This window comes from Neoarius graeffei, chromosome 21, assembly GCF_027579695.1.
Source record: "Neoarius graeffei isolate fNeoGra1 chromosome 21, fNeoGra1.pri, whole genome shotgun sequence".
Lineage (NCBI taxonomy): Eukaryota > Metazoa > Chordata > Actinopteri > Siluriformes > Ariidae > Neoarius > Neoarius graeffei.
This window is the reverse complement of record NC_083589.1, coordinates 56,920,183-56,937,958: the sequence shown is the minus strand read 5'-3', so window position 1 is coordinate 56,937,958 and position 17,776 is coordinate 56,920,183. Positions and strand designations below refer to the sequence as shown.

The window sequence follows — 17,776 nt, the reverse complement described above, 5'->3', positions numbered from 1 at the left end:
TTGGGTAATCAGCAGAATCAGGGAACAGTTCAGTCATATAACAAAACATCAACAGTGAGAAGTAAGAAATCATAAAACCTCACAAAAAGAATTGCAATTTTATTTTCCAGTGTAGCAAATGTGACATCTGATGGACCTCTTTAAAGCGCTGGCACTCAGCACGTAATAATTTAGTCTGACTGTGGATTTGGATTTGTCTGGGATGTGTACCATGCTGTGGCTGAATGAGGCCCTTCCTGTGAGGCTGAGATGCCAAAGTGTCCAAAATCACCCTGAAGCGCTGTGCTAATCTGCTCAAACTCCTCTAGGATGTTATAGAACAACAGTTAGCCATTTTAGCTCCAAAACCGCTGTTTAACCCTTCTCCCACTCAGCCATGCCGTCTCTCTGGAACATTCTACACTCACACACAACCCTAACGATGACAAATGGCCAGTTTAAGTATTTAAGAATAAAAACACACAGGCACAGGAAGAGACTCTGGATGGCCCTATTGGGCATATTTAGCCTTAGATTTAGCAATCTCTGGAAGCTCAATAAGAAAACAGGAGGGACATGAGAGCAACTAACGGTACGCCAAGACAGCCGATAGATATTCTGAGCAGAATGTTCTGAAAGAGGAGATTTTAACATGAAAAAGACTCAGTCATCCAAACCAAATATTGAACGAGGCATTGAGACAGAAAAATAAGGGTGAAAAATCGACTTACCTGCAACGGTCCATTAGTTTTACAAAATTCTAAAAAAGGATAAATGCATAAAAAACAGCTTTCATCCTGTTTTTAGAGGCATCACGGGTGAATATGGTTATACCCACATGGTGTATAAAGTTTTCCCATTTCGGTGGATATGGCAGAACGCCACTGGACGGCTGGCTGCATTTCTCGCCATTATGAGGATGATGAATGTGTTTTGCACTTTCTGTGATGATGAAATTTCCTTCACCTAGCACATCTTCCCTAAACCACCTCCTGTCCCTCATCCAAAGTCCATTTTCTTTCCATCTCTCTCTCCCTCTCTTCCTAAGTCCAGAGCAAAACCTACAGCTAATTCCAGCTAAAACTCTAAACTGTTACTTTCATAACGTGGCTCTGTGTGTGTGTGTGTGTGTGTGTGTGTGTGTGTGTGTGTGTGTGTGTGTGTGTAAAATACTGTGTATACTATATGTTAGTGTAAGAAAAAGCATAGCATAAACAAGATAGGGCGGCACGGTGGTGTAGTGGTTAGCGCTGTCGCCTCACAGCAAGAAGGTCCGGGTTCGAGCCCCGTGGCCGGTGAGGGCCTTTCTGTGCAGAGTTTGCATGTTGTCCGCGTGGGTTTCCTCCGGGTGCTCCGGTTTCCCCCACAGTCCAAAGACATGCAGGTTAGGTTAACTGGTGACTCTAAATTGAGCGTAGGTGTGAATGTGAGTGTGAATGGTTGTCTGTGTCTATGTGTCAGCCCTGTGATGACCTGGCGACTTGTCCAGGGTGTACCCCGCCTTTCGCCCGTAGTCAGCTGGGATAGGCTCCAGCTCGCCTGCGACCCTGTAGGACAGGATAAAGCGGCTAGAGATAATGAGATGAGATAAACAAGATAACAACACAAATGACAAAATTAGCTAAATGCTACTCAGTTAGTACATTAGCATCTCTTTGCTAGCATCTCAAAGCTCTGAGGCTGTTTTGCCCTTCTGCTCTAAGTCACAACATTTTAAAATATCCCTGAATGTGTCTTTTAAAACCACTGAAAAGAATTTGTCGAATAATAAATCATTTTAAAGTTTAATGCTAAACAAATGACTAAAATTGGGCTAAATCACCACACCTTTATCATCATCAAACTTGGACATGTTCTGTTTATTTGCCATCCCAAATAATTAGCCCGTTAACAGCAAGTAAATTAGCTTGAATTTGTCCCAGGTCGACACAAGCAGGATTTCAATATTTACACCATCATATTCTCACATCATATTCAATTTATTAGTTAACTACAGTACTAGCATTCGCTAAGCTAACTAGCAATTAACTGAGCTGTTTGTGTATTATGCATCCTGTAATTCGCTAAACAACTAGTTTAGTTACCTAGCACACGTTTCACAGATAGACACAAACAGTATTACAGGATCTGAAGGCTTGATTTACCTCGTCATATTCTCATAAAAATATTTATCAATCACGAACATTATCTATGTTACTTAGCTATTAGCTGAGTCGTTATATCGTATATAATTAGCTAATCAACCAACTAACTTTGTCACATAGCAGACATCTTTCACAAGTTATAAGTATTGTTTTAGTATCTAAGCCTCCATTTCCAGAAGTGTATTCGGTCTCATGAACATTAGCTAAAGCCTAGGTCACAACCGGACGTATGATTTTTTGGCCGTGCGATTTTTGGCGTTTCCCAAATCGCTGCGTTTTTTTGTTCATGGAGAAAGACGCGCATTGACCGTAAGTTTGTCTTGCAACCTGAAAAAAACATAAGCGCCCGTAGAGTTTGTTTGACGTGACAAAGAACCTCTGCGGCCAGTCTGCGGCCAGTCTACGGCTCGAAAATCAGCACGTCACACGTGCGCCCTCCATGCGTTTCACGCGCGCCCTCCGTGCATTTCTTGCGTTTTTTGCACGTAGACCAGCCGTAGGAGCACGTACGGCCGGTTGTGACCGAGGCTTAAGCTAGCTAGTCATTAATTGACCTGTTATGCTGTATATAGTTAACTAACCAACTTGCTAACTTCTACTTACCGAGCATATATTTGTCATCATCATATTCTCATCAGTTCATTAAGAACATTAGCTATGTTAGTTGGCTATTAGCTTAGCTTTTATACTATATTTAACAGTTATTCCATGAAATTGAGTCGTACATGGCTTATAGCCGACGAGGCGCATAGTACTAAGTTGGCTATAAGCCGTGTACGACAAGATTGAGTGGAATTACTCTTATTCTATCCACATTCACTGGAGTTTAAGAAAGGGAGCATTTTTATTTTTATTTTTTGCAAATTCGATAAATAAAAACTTTATACAAAATGACCAACAAAATCATTTCCACCTAGAATGTAAACAAACCAGCGAAATGACAGGAGCAATTTGTGAAAAATGCGATAATAATAATAATAATAATAATAATAATAATAATAATTCTTGAAAAATAAAAGATACGTTCTTACCATCAAATACTTTTATTCTATATTTTGTTGCTTTTTGTATTTTTTGGGGTGTTGTTTTCGAGTAGAGTTTTTATTTTGTCCTCGGTTGGTTCAGCAAAACACTCCGCCATTTTCCTTTCTTCTTTTTTATTACTAGTTGGCAAACCAACTTAAAGGTGCATTACCGCCACCGACTGGGCTGGAGTGTGGAACAGGAGATACCGGAGGGGAAAAAAACTATATTCTTTTATTTAGCTATTTCTCATCTCATCTCATTATCTCTAGCCGCTTTATCCTTCTACAGGGTCGCAGGCAAGCTGGAGCCTATCCCAGCTGACTACGGGCGAAAGGCGGGGTACACCCTGGACAAGTCGCCAGGTCATCACAGGGCTGACACATAGACACAGACAACCATTCACACCTACGCTCAATTTAGAGTCACCAGTTAACCTAACCTGCATGTCTTTGGACTGTGGGGGAAACCGGAGCACCCGGAGGAAACCTACGCGGACACGGGGAGAACATGCAAACTCCACACAGAAAGACCCTCGCCGGCCCCAGGGCTCGAACCCAGACCTTCTTGCGGTGAGGCGACAGCGCTAACCACTACACCACCGTGCCGCCTTAGCTATTTCTGTTTCTTTTAAATACTTGATAACAAAGTGATATATCTGACTTGATGCGCTCCACCATTTTGTTTTTCTCTACTCACAGTATATGAGCTGATAGCCTAGTAGTAGAGTAGCCAATCAGAGTGCGCGATTGCTCAGAGTAGTGAATGTGGATAGAATAAAATTAGTTAACCTCTAGTTACCTTGTGTACACTTGTCACAAGCAGGCATAAATGAGATTTTATTATGAATCTCTATATCATGTTGTCACCAATTTATGTGTTTATTGATCCACCTTGCTAATGTTTAGCTAACTTCACCAGTGGACCCACATGAGATGTTAAAAGGAACATATTATGAAAAATTCACTTTTTCAGTGCTTGCGCACAGAGATTTGGGTATCTGGAGTGCCGACCAACCTACAAACTCTGAAATAAGACACCCAGTTAGTTACTTCTGGGCTGCCTAGAATAGAAAATATGGTATTCAAGAACTAGACATTCATATTTAACGCCCTTTCTTACGTAAAGAGAGGAGCTCATTAAAATTATACCACCCCTCAGCATCTCCACCAATGGCTTGAGAGAACCATGCCATTATTTTTCTTCCATGTCCTGGACCCACTAGTATTATTTCTAAGCGAGCTAAGTACGGGAACTTCCCTGTTATCGAATGCACAGAGCTGAGTGGATTGAAATTATTATTGATGGAAAGTCCAAGTTATAGCTGGCAAAAACCTGTCTGTGTGTGTCTGACTGCTTGACCGATATAGGACTGGCAACGAAATTGTAGCTAAAAGAGGGATCAATACCAACTGTCCATGGCAAAATTGCAGACGAGGGCACTGTAAGTCTCATCTCATCTCATTATCTCTAGCCGCTTTATCCTGTTCTACAGGGTCGCAGGCAAGCTGGAGCCTATCCCAGCTGACTACGGGCGAAAGGCGGGGTACACCCTGGACAAGTCGCCAGGTCATCACAGGGCTGGCACTGTAAGTATTTTTAAAAAATAATTATGCTATGTGTTCCTTTGGCTGTTTAGTACTAGCTAACAGCTGAGGTAATACTAGATATACACCAATTTTCTTGTAAGTTATTGGCGTTACTTATTGCAAGATCCACAATACTGTTAATGCTATTAGTCTGTTAGTCATTGAAATTACTCTTTTCTATTTATCCACCTCCCATGTGCGTCTGTGTCTCACTCACTGGCTGAGTTCCAAATTGCACCATGCTCCCTAGACAAGTGCACTGCAAAGAGTATGAGATAATAGTTTGCACGTCCTGTGTAGTGCACTCTGTGCTCGGTACGTAGTGGCTCGGAATTCGGTCCCAGATTTATTTCACAGTTTCCAAACCTGTCCAAATATTAAATTTTTTTGTCCATCATTAATTAGCTAACTAGAAAGAGTTTAGCTTATCGCAGAGATTTTGCACCTAAAAGTTTCCCCGGGGAGCTTATTTAAGGGAGATCAGAAGTTGTTCACTGTGAACAAATTAATCTAATTAATCTCTGTTAATCAAATTAATCTAAATACCAATCTATAGACTCATAATTAGCCATCCAAGAAGAGTTAACCATTTACACGCCACATTTTTTAGTTCAAAATATTTGTGTGTGTGTGTGTGTGTGTGTAGGCGTATGACTTACCAATGCAGGTCTTGCTGTCGGAGTGCAGGGCGTATTTCTGGTGGCAGCTGCACACCGGTCCTGTGTCAGTGTCTTCACAAATGTGTTGGCAGCCACCGTTTCCGTAGTTACACGTCACTGGTAATGCACAATGACTATGAGAGAAGCTTTAAATACTGACAAATACACACACTCACTCACTCTCTCTCTCACACACACACACACACACACACACACACACACACACACACACACACACACACACACTGTCTCTCTCTCAGAGATATGTCCTGAATAATCACTACTTCACCTAAACAGATATTCATTTGGGTGCAAATGTTTGCACCCCCCTATTGTTTTTACATGGGATACATGTACCTCAATTTTACGTCCATAAGAACTTCAAGATGTAAAAATGAAATGTAGGTGTATCCCTCAACAAGACAACTCAAAATGTTTTCCCCTGACCCGCTGAGTCTCCAGATTTGAGCACTAAGCTCTACGCAACGTGCATGAATGAAATCATATATTTTAAAAGTAGTAAAAAATGCTACATCATGCTTGAGTCCTGGGTTGATTTCTATCCAAAAATGTCTGAGAATAGCATACTGGGCATGATTAAAGCTCCTTATGGGAATTCTCATGCGCTCGTCTAAAAGGCATTTCCATCAATCACACAGATCCTCGTAAAAGTGCCATCACTATTCAAGCATTCATTTGTTTTATATGTCGAATGAATTGTACAGAAATGAACATATGTGAATTTGAAGTGCGAAAATGAAGCACTTGCCTAAAATGTTCAGGACAAATACACGCTCTCTCTCTCTCACACACACACACACACACACACACACACACACACACACACACACACACACAAAAAAAATAATAATAATAATAATAATAATAATAATACACCCCAGCTCCTCTTTAATCATGGATATTAAACCATCTCACAATATTTCACTCTAGAAACTTGTCTGGAACAGGATGTGTTGCCAAACGAAGTGTAACTAATAAAAAGCCGACTCTCGCTCTTGATCTCCCCCCAGATTGCTGTCTAGTGGATCGGTCCATGTGGGAGTTCACATGGTTATGAGAGACACACTGCTCCATGACCTTATATTCTTCTGATCCTTTACACACTTTCTTTTCATTTTTATGTACTGGACTGTAGAGCATAGGACAACACATAACTTTTCTGTAAACTATTAATACAATATACTGTTCATAGTGCTTTGGTTTTAAAGCTAGACGGCCTTTCAGATTTTTCAAGTGTAGGTCATAAAAAGAATTTTCCCCGACACCCAATTATTTTTGTTTAGTGGACCGAAAGCTACTGAATTTGAATCACAGACTTCCAATTTTATTAGTTTTTTTTAAAATAGAACAATTAATGAATTTATCTCCACGTGGCCCTAAATTCTCCGCTATTTTTTCCTGCTTCACCATGACCCAATTCAAGATACTACGTCATGCATCATGTGGTGGGCTTTCCCCGTTTGCACAAGGCATTGTGGGATACAAATTTGAAACAGGAGAGAAAAATGGAGGACGTGAGTGTGCGAAATGTGAAACGTAAAAGACCGACTACAGTAACGGAAAGAAAGCGAGAAGAAAAGACGTTATGTTATATACGAAGGAAAGGAAACGCAGGACCAAACTAATAAATATGGGCGCTCAGCGAGCACCTCAGTGTGATCAGCTGTTCGTTTAGCGACAGAATGATGGAACTGTCAGTGCACGCTCAAAGGGAAACCTGTAGATGGCAGTAATGCAACACTGTGGATGCCAGCTGCCGTAAAACCCAAAAGAAGAAGAAGAAGGTAAACCTGCGCATGCGCACACGGACTTCCTCTGTCTGCTTGACTGCGCAAAGCAAGCGATTTCATGCACATTATTTGCTTTAATCCCCTCAAATTAAATAACTTCCCAGCCACAGAATGGCCCGATATTTTGTGAGATATTACAGAAATAAACATAAATCACAATGACCACATTTCAGACGGAACTAAATTTCACCAATTTTATGAAATCGAAAGGCCGTCTAGCTTTAATCAACGATATAAATTAGTTACAGTTCTGTGCAAAAAAGTCTTAGGCACATGTAAAGAAATGCTGTCGACCAAAAATGGCTTAAAAAATAATGAAATGAAATGTTTCAACATTAAAAAAATACTATAAACAGTAAGCAGTAAGCTGTAATAAATGAAACAAAGTCAATATTTGGTGTGAGACGACTCTTTGCTTTAAAAAAAAAATAGTAGTCTGAGGTCCAGTGAGTGCAGTTTTATGCGGAAATGACCTGTAGGTTTTACTGAGCATCTTACAGAACCAGCCACAGTTCTTCTGGACACTTTTAACAAAGTTTGTATGAAAAAAAACCCCTATAAGGTGCCTAAGACTTTTGCACAGTACTGTAGAGTCTTCGTTCAGATGTGGATGAATTCAAGTGACTATTATTATTATTATTATTATTATTATTATGTGCACTGTTTAAGGTGAATACTGAACAGCTGTAAAAATTCTTAATCTCACCACCACATGCTTGAGACTGGAGACTAAATTAACAGGTAATTTACTGTTCCGACCTCATCACCCTGACCTACAGCTGTGCTATCGTACAAAAGAGCAGCTCTTGGATCAGCAGCAGCTTATGCCTTGGAGAATAATAACTGAAAGCCACATTTTCAGCCATATTGTTAGAAGTATTTTGCTGAGGTGCTGAAATGGTACGGTCCGGTACATACATCTGCAGTCCTGCTGATTCTCGGCCAGTTCGAACCCTGGCCTGCATTCGCATGACACACCACCTTTAGGAGTCTCCCTACAGATGTGAGCACAGCCGTGGTCCTTGTTCATGCAGTTCATCCCATCTGCAGGAAAAAGAGGGAGAAAGAGAGAGAGAGAATGTGAGAGGGGGATTAATTTACAGCTAAAAGACGTGTGTGCTCTCCACTACAAACAATCCTCAGCCAGGCTCCTGGAGATGGACGTGTTATGTGAGAGGTATAAATTAGCTTAATGTTTCTGCCACAGGACCCTTTGTACAAGCAGAAGCCCAGTGACATTAACACTGACCCACAGATTCCAGCATAAAATCCTCTCCCTGAATAACACAGGCACCACATCCTTCCTTCCCTTCTCTTCTTCGCAAGAAATGGCACTTTCTTTCTTTCCTTCCGTCTTTCCTTCTTTCCATCTTTCTTTCAGTCTTTCCGTCTTTCTTCTTTGCTTCTTTCCGTCTTTCTTTCTTTGCTTCTTTCCGTCTTTCTTTCTTTCCTTCTTTCCATCTTTGTCTGTCCTTCTTTCTTTCTTTCTTTCTTTCTTTCTTTCTTTCTTTCTTTCTTTCTTTCTTTCTTTCTTTCTTTCCGTCTTTCTTTCCGTCTTTCCATCTTACTTTCTTTCCTTCTTTCCATCTTTCCTTCCTTTCTTTCTTTCCTTCAATCTGTCTCTTTCCTTCTTTCCGTCTTTCTTTTTCTTTCTTTCCTTCCATCTTTCTTTCTTTCCTTCTTTCCATCTTTATCTGTCCTTCTTTCCTTCTTTTATTTCCTTCTTTCCTTCCTTCCTTTCTTTCCGTCTTTCCATCTTACTTTCTTTCCATCTTTCCTTCCTTTCTTTCTTTCCTTCAATCTGTCTCTTTCCTTCTTTCCATCTTTCTTTTTCTTTCTTTCTTTCTTTCTTTCTTTCTTTCTTTCTTTCCATCTTTCTTATAGTTAGTTTTTTCTTTTTTATCAGACATCTAGTTTTTGGGTTTGTTTACCTGACATGTTTCGACGTACTTCGGAAACATCAGCTGATAAAAGATGCGTCACCAATAACATCCGGTGACACTCTGAGGAAGACGACAGTCATACGTCGAAACATGTCAGGTAAACAAACCTAAAAACTAGATGTCTGATAAAAAAGAAAAAACTAACTATATTTAATATATGACATAATGAACGTAATTGAAAGATTCCATCTTTCTTTCTTTCCATCTTTCTGTCTTTCTTTCTTTCTTTCTTTCTTTCTTTCTTTCTTTCTTTCTTTCTTTCTTTCTTTCTTTCTTTCTAAGTCCCTTCTAAGAATAGCAGATTTTTGGCATTAATGACTTCTAACAATTCTTCTAACAATTCACAAGAAATAAGCAGAGAACTCATACGGTATACAGTAATTGTGTGTTACTAAAATTCATATATATACCCATTCGAAATTTTGGACACCTTCTAATTCCATGGGGGTTTTTTTTCTTTATTTTTATTAATTAAAAGTCACTTTAATGCATTAAGAAGGCGAGAAACTCGTCCACTAATTAACTTTTGAACAGACACAGCTGTTAATTGAAAAGCGTTCCAGGTGACGACCTCATGAAGCTGGTTAAGATAACGTCAATAGTGTGTAAAGTGTCATCAAGTAAACGCTGGATAATTTGCAGAATCTCGAAAATATGAAACATTTTGTTTTTTAAACACTTTTTTGTTTACTACATAATTCCATATCTGTTCCAGATGTTATTTCACAGTTTTGATGTCTTCAGTATTGTTCTACAATGTAGAAAATATAAAATACAGAAAAACCTATGAATGAGTAGGGGTGTACAAACTTTTGATTGGTACCGTATATAATATAGTTAGTTTTGAGGTCACAGCTATAAGACAAAAAAAAGTCTTATCGTCCATTACATGGTTTTAATGTGTGTATATGTGTAGAAAACAACAAAAAATATATAATCTTATAGTACTTTAATTATAGTTAGTGTTAAGCTACTTACAAAATTGATCTAAGCTACAGAAAATGTTGCTCAGTTATATGAAAGCTCTCTTCCACGACACTACACTACAAGCTACATGAAAATGGATTAACATTCATTCATTCATTCATTCATTCATCTTCAGTAAGCGCTTCATCCTGGTCAGGGTTGTGGTGGACATGGGGTCTATCCCAGGAACATTGGACATGGGATGCCAGTTCATCACAGTGCACCATGCAAATACACATTCACACACTCGTTCACACCCAGGGGCAGTTTAACATTGCCAGCCCAACTACCAGCATCCTGGGAGGAAACCAGAGAATCCCAGAGGACAGACATATAGACACAGGAAGAACATGCTCAGAAACTCCAGAAGGACACTGGAGTGAGCTTTTAATCTACATTAAGTGTTGGGATTAACACTGAACAGTGGAGTTTAACATCCTCGTAAGCACACGACACACTCGGGGTGGGTGATATGACAAAAATATCATCTCGTGACATTTGAAGACATTTCTTTGAAACACAATATGTAATATATAGATTTCGGCACTGCCTGAAAAGCAGAGTTCCCGATGAGTGTAAAATGTGTTAGTAAATAATCCCACATTTTTTTTAAAAAGCTAATTAAAAATAAGTGCTGGATAAAAACCCATTCATTTTATGTAAATAAAGATATAAATTTCGTCATGTGGTCAAGTGTTTATGAGATATGTTGCCTTGCACTTACGGTTGGGTTCCCTGTGGGGGTATACAGTGGTGCTTGAAAGTTTGTGAACCCTTTAGAATTTTCTATATTTCTGCATAAATATGACCTAAAACATCATCAGATTTTCACACAAGTCCTAAAAGTAGATAAAGAGAACCCAGTTAAACAAATGAGACAAAAATATTATACTTGGTCATTTATTTATTGAGGAAAATGATCCGATATTACATATCTGTGAGTGGCAAAAGTATGTGAACCTTTGCTTTCAGTATCTGGTGTGACTCCCTTGTGTAGCAATAACTGCAACTAAACGTTTGCGGTAACTGTTGATCAGTCCTGCACACCGGCTTGGAGGAATTTTAGCCCGTTCCTCCGTACAGAACAGCTTCAACTCTGGGATGTTGGTGGGTTTCCTCATATGAACTGATCGCTTCAGGTCCTTCCACAACATTTCCATTGGATTAAGGTCAGGACTTTGACTTGGCCATTCCAAAACATTAACTTTATTCTTCTTTAACCATTCTTTGGTAGAACGACTTGTGTGCTTAGGGTCGTTGTCTTGCTGCATGACCCACCTTCTCTTGAGATTCACTTCATGGACAGATGTCCTGACATTTTCCTTTAGAATTCGCTGGTCTAATTCAGAATTCATTGTTCCATCAATGATGGCAAGCCGTCCTGGCCCAGATGCAGCAAAACAGGCCCAAACCATGATATTACCACCACCATGTTTCACAGATGGGATAAGGTTCTTATGCTGGAATGCAGTGTTTTCCTTTCTCCAAACATAACGCTTCTCATTTAAACCAAAAGTTCTATTTTGGTCTCCTCCGTCCACAAAACATTTTTCCAATAGCCTTCTGGCTTGTCCACGTGCTCTTTAGTAAACTGCAGATGAGCAGCAATGTTCTTTTTGGAGAGCAGTGGCTTTCTCCTTGCAACTCTGTCATGCACACCATTGTTGTTCAGTGTTCTCCTGATGGTGGATTCATGAACATGAACATTAGTCAATGTGAGAGAGGCCTTCAGTTGCTTAGAAGTTACCCCGGGGTCCTTTGTGACCTCGCCGACTATTACACGCCTTACTCTTGGAGTGATCTTTGTTGGTCGACCACTCCTGGGGAGGGTAACAATGGACTTGAATTTCCTCCATTTGTACACAATCTGTCTGACTGTGGATTGGTGGAGTCCAAACTCTTTAGAGATGGTTTTGTAACCTTTTCCAGCCTGATGAGCATCAACAATGCTTTTTCTAAGGTCCTCAGAAATCTCCTTTGTTCGTGCCATGATACACTTCCACAAACATGTGTTGTGAAGATCAGACTTTGATAGATCCCTGTTCTTTAAATAAAACAGGGTGCCCACTCACACCTGATTGTCATCCCATTGATTGAAAACACCGGACTCTAATTTCACCTTCAAATTAACTGCTAATCCTAGAGGTTCACATACTTTTGCCACTCACAGATATGTAATATTGGATCATTTTCCTCAATAAATAAATGACCAAGTATAATATCTTTGTCTCATTTGTTTAACTGGGTTCTCTTTATCTACTTTTAGGACTTGTGTGAAAATCTGATGATGTTTTAGGTCATATTTATGCAGAAATCTAGAAAATTCTAAAGGGTTCACAAACTTTCAAGCACCACTGTATGTACGCATGTCATATGGTCGCAAAAGTAATCAAAAATCAGGTCGATGCATTCCTTACGTATGGAGCTTTATTTCCCACACTTTGTGTATGGGAAGCTCCACTATCATAATATGTAGATTTTATTTAAAAAAATACAATATCTGTTCAAAATATCTATATTTCTTCTATCCACATTCACTGGATATGAGCAATCGTGTGCTCTGATTGGCTACTCTACTACTAGGATATCAGCTCATATACCATGAGTAGAGAAAAACAAAATGGTGGAGCGTGTTGCTGAACCAACCGAGGATGAAATAAAAACTCTACTCGAAAAAAAACCCCCAAAATACAAAAAAGCAACAAAATATGGAATAAAAGTATTTGATGGTAAGAAGGTTTTTTTCCCAAGAATTATTATTATTCTCGTATTTTTCACAAATTGCTCCTGTCATTTCGCCGGTTTTGTTTACATTCTAAGTGGAAATGATTTTGTCAGACGTTTTGTATCAAGTTTTTATTTATTGAATTTGCTTAAAATAAAAATGCTCTCTTTCTCAAAATCCAGTGAATGTGGATAGAATAAAATGGTTATTCCACTCAATCTTGTCATACATGGCTTATAGCCGAGTCGGTGCTACGTGCCTTGTCGGCTATCAGCTCATGTACGACTCAATTTCGTGGAATAACTGTTAATTAATGAAATTAAATGTTAACATTTCACAATGTGAATGATTCGGTGCAACATTTTAACATCAGCTTTTTTCACATGATATAAAATTTATTTGCAATTTATAATTACGTAGCTGAGGCAGGGGGCAGTATTCTGAAAAAAAACTTAGAGATTAAACTAGTATATTTACAATAAAAAAAAAGATCTTGGATATTCTTGGAGATTATCAAGCCATAAATTGGCAAGAAAAACCTAAAAAATGCCAAGGTAAAGGAGTCACAAATTTACGAGACAAAAAAAAAAATTTTTTTTATGAAATAAAAATTAAAAAATTCTCATGTTCCCCTACTTCCTGGCTGCAGTGCATTCTGGGAAATGTAGGATTAACTCTCTTAGTGCTTTATTCTTTTATATTGGATAGTGACATAATTTATCAAAATTATATTGCCATATTGACCAGTTACAAAGTTTTCCTTCATTCTTAGGTCAGAATAAAAACAGCCATTTGTGCTCCAAACAAAAATAAAAAAATGCATCCTGATGGATTAAAAATTTATCATTTTTGTTAAGAATATGGAACTTCACTACTATTTAACAGATATTCCATGAAATCGAGTCGTACATGAGCTGATAGCTGATGAGGCGCGTAGCACCGAGTTGTTTATAAGCCGTGTACGACAAGACTGAGTGGAATAACCGTTTTATTCTATCCACATTCACTGGATTTTGAGAGAAAGAGCATTTTTATTTTTATTTTTTGCAAATTCAATCAATAAAAACTTTATACAAAATGTCCGACAAAATAATTTCCGCTTAGAATGTAAACAAACCGACAAAATGACAGGAACAATTTGTGAAAAATGCTAAAATAATAATTTTTGAAAAATAAAAAAAGATACACTACCGTTCAAAAGTTTGGGGTCACCCAGACAATTTAGTGTTTTCCATGAAAAGTCACACTTTTATTTACCACCATAAGTTGTAAAATGAATAGAAAATATAGTCGAGACATTTTTCTGGCCATTTTGAGCATTTAATCGACCCCACAAATGTGATGCTCCAGAAACTCAATCTGCTCAAAGGAAGGTCAGTTTTATAGCTTCTCTAAAGAGCTCAACTGTTTTCAGCTGTGCTAACATGATTGTACAAGGGTTTTCTAATCATCCATTAGCCTTCTGAGGCAATGAGCAAACACATTGTACCATTAGAACACTGGAGTGAGAGTTGCTGGAAATGGGCCTCTATACACCTATGGAGATATTGCACCAAAAACCAGACATTTGCAGCTAGAATAGTCATTTACCACATTAGCAATGTATAGAGTGGATTTCTGATTAGTTTAAAGTGATCTTCATTGAAAAGAACAGTGCTTTTCTTTCAAAAATAAGGACATTTCAAAGTGACCCCAAACATTTGAACGGTAGTGTATGTTCTTACCATCAAATACTTTCAGTCCATATTTTGTTGCTTTTTTGTATTTTTTAGGGTTTTGTTTTCGAGTAGAGTTTTTATTTCGTCCTTGGTTGGTTCAGCAACACGTGCCGCCATTTTGCTTTTCTCTACTCACGGTACATGAGCTGATATCCTAGTAGTAGAGTAGCCAATCAGAGTGCACGATTGCTCATATCCAGTGAATGTGGATAGAATAAAGTAGTTTTATTCATTTCACATGTACATGCTGAAGCAGCAGCAATATAAATCAGCATTGACAGAATCTCTTGGGATCTATAACCAGAAAGGCGAGAGGAAAAGCCGAAGGGTTTTAGTGACTAAGTGGACTCACTAAGTTCCAGCCAGAGCAGGGCATACCTAACAACATGTGTTTTCTTTCTCTCTCTCTTCCCCCCCAATCTGTCCCTCTGAGTTACATGTTGATCCTGGGATTGAGATGCTGGCCTCTTCTGCCCCTCGGACCTGCTTGATCCATCATGGTGCCCTGTGTCTGATCGGAGTTTTATCGCATCGCTCCTGTGAAGGACGGCCCCATGAGGATAGTTGAGGGTTATACCTGGAGGATGCTCTGGACTCTTACAGTAATGCTTTTATGGCTGAGGACTACAGTTGTCTTGCTAACTTTAGGACTGCAGTTATCATGAATCAATTTTGCACTCAAGTTTCCATCAATGAAGAGTTATAACATCAACGAAACTGTCTTCATGTTAAAACTGTTAATATTATCGTCAGGCTGTCTGTTGTTGCCCAAATGAGGATGGGTTCCCTTTTGAGTCTGGTTCCTCTCGAGGTTTCTTCCTCATGTCGTCTGAGGGAGTTTTTCCTTGCCACCGTCGCCACAGGCTTGCTCATTGGGGACAGATTAGGGATAAAATTAGCTCATGTTTTAAGTTGTTCAAATTCTGTAAAGCTGCTTTGCGACAATGTTTATTGTTAAAAGCGCTATACAAATAAACTTGACTTGACTTGACTAAGTGGAGTCACTAATGGAGCAGTGGTGGCTCAGTGCTTGAGGCTTTGGGCTACTGATCAGAAGGTTATGGGTTCAAATCCTGGCTCTGACACTGGGTCCTTGACCAAGAAATCTCAACTGCTCAGTCAGGTACAATGAGCACATTTAGTAGAACTAAATGCATAAACTAAGAAGACAATGCAAAGGAAGAGTCTTTATCCTAGATGTTGTTTGTAGATGAAGGTGTTCAGAGTGGCAGGAGAAGCTCATTCTAACACTGACATCTCACTTTCTTAAACCTTGAAAGAAAGACATCCCAATCAGACTGAGGCTAAAGACCCGAGCTGGTATGCAGGTGCACCTCAACAAGATAGTGTCGAACCCCAGGACCATTTCTTCCAGAATTCATTCATTGCTTTCCTTAAACAAGGAAAATGGCCACATGAAAGAGTTGCAAACAAGAGATAAAAAGGGGTATAGACAGACAGAGAGAGGTACTTGTCAGTCTCTAATGGGCATCTTCAGGTTCTTGTGATGGACAGACAATGAGCCAAGAACATGCACATAAAAGCAAATCACTTGTGGAAACAGTTCGGCGCCCGGCATCACTGCATCACTGTTCTCAGAGCTCAGGTTCTTCAGAAGCTCTTGGGATGCTTGGAGGGGTTTGTGTCTTTTCATCTGGGCAGCACTGAGGGTGCCTTGATGTGCCTAATGATCATGCTTACATCCTTTCGAGGGCCATAAAGCAAGACAAAGAGACTTGCTTTGATACATTCTCATTTGTGTGTGTGTGTGTGTGTGTGTGTGTGTGAAGTGCAACGTTAAACTACTGTACACATTCCTGTACAAGAAGAGTGACAGAACAAGACACGCACTCTGCAGAGACTCCTTGTTCCTCGCCAAATCATTTCATAATCACTTTATTTATGCAGGCCAGATGGCCACACTCCTGCAGATCCGATGTGATTTACAGCACAGATCAAGATTTAATCGAACTTTCGCCAGGTGACCCGAGTTGGCGCCTGATTGCGTAGGACGAGTCCAAACAGAGCATGATGTTTCGCTCGGATAATTTATTTGAAGGAGTGAGTGCGAGGCTAAAATGTCATGTGGGCCCTTGGCTTAAACTGCAGAGAAGTCAAATAAACCGACTGCTGAATCACCAAACACAGAGGGGGCGCTCTGTCCGTCCACTGAGCGAACGACAAAAGACGGATTGATCGGGAAAGTTCGACGATTCTGTCTTATATTAACACAAGCGCTATTCCCAATGGAGTTTAAATGAAGAAAACTTTGAGAGAAGGAGAGGAAGAGAAATAGAATAAGAAGCAGAGGAAGGGAGGAAAGTTAATGTGTGTGTGAGGTGAAGCTTGGCGTGTGTTTTGACTGCAGATGTTGGAGAGTTCAGATGTGCTGACAGGATCAATGTGGGGGGCTTTGATAAGAAGCACAACAGAGGGCACAGCCACTTTATATGGCTTTATCAGTCATTTTATCTTTCTCTTCATACTTTCTCTGGACAAGAGATTCAGGACAATGCTGTTGTACACTGAAAAACACGCTCTAATTTTTCTTTTGAACAAATTAAAGGTGCAATGAGTAAAATTTGAGATCGAGTAGTTATAATCTCATCTCATTATCTCTAGCTGCTTTATCGTTCTACAGGGTCGCAGGCAAGCTGGAGCCTATTCCAGCTGACTACGGGCGAAAGGCGGGGTACACCCTGGACAAGTCGCCAGGTCATCACAGGGCTGACACATAGACACAGACAACCATTCACACTCTCATTCACACCTACGGTCAATTTAGAGTCACCAGTTAACCTAACCTGCATGTCTTTGGACTGTGGGGGAAACCAGAGCACCCGGAGGAAACCCACGTGGACATGGGGAGAACATGCAAACTCCACACAGAAAGGCCCTCGCTGGCCACGGGGCTCGAACCCGGACCTTCTCGCTGTGAGGCGACAGCGGTAACCACTACACCACCGTAGTCTCATCTCATCATCTCTAGCCGCTTTATCCTTCTACAGGGTCGCAGGCGAGCTGGAGCCTATCCCAGCTGACTATAGGCGAAAGGCGGGGTACACCCTGGACAAGTCGCCAGGTCATCACAGGGCTGACACATAGACACAGACAACCATTCACACTCACATTCACACCTACGCTCAATTTAGAGTCACCAGTTAACCTAACCTGCATGTCTTTGGACTGTGGGGGAAACCGGGGCACCCGGAGGAAACC

The 17,776-nt window shown here is 39.9% G+C and overlaps 1 protein-coding gene across 2 annotated transcripts in view; it reads right to left on the bottom strand.

The window, feature by feature from the left end:
- The window catches only part of scube1 (signal peptide, CUB domain, EGF-like 1), a 217,979-nt gene that overhangs the window by 93,886 nt on the left and 106,317 nt on the right, over positions 1-17,776 (bottom strand). For both annotated transcript variants that reach the window (XM_060903404.1, XM_060903403.1), the window contains exons 5-6: positions 8,124-8,249; positions 5,395-5,511 (exon numbers count right to left, since the gene is read on the bottom strand). In XM_060903404.1, the coding sequence (XP_060759387.1) occupies positions 5,395-5,511; positions 8,124-8,249 (243 nt within the window). The remainder of the gene's footprint in view (positions 1-5,394; positions 5,512-8,123; positions 8,250-17,776) is intronic.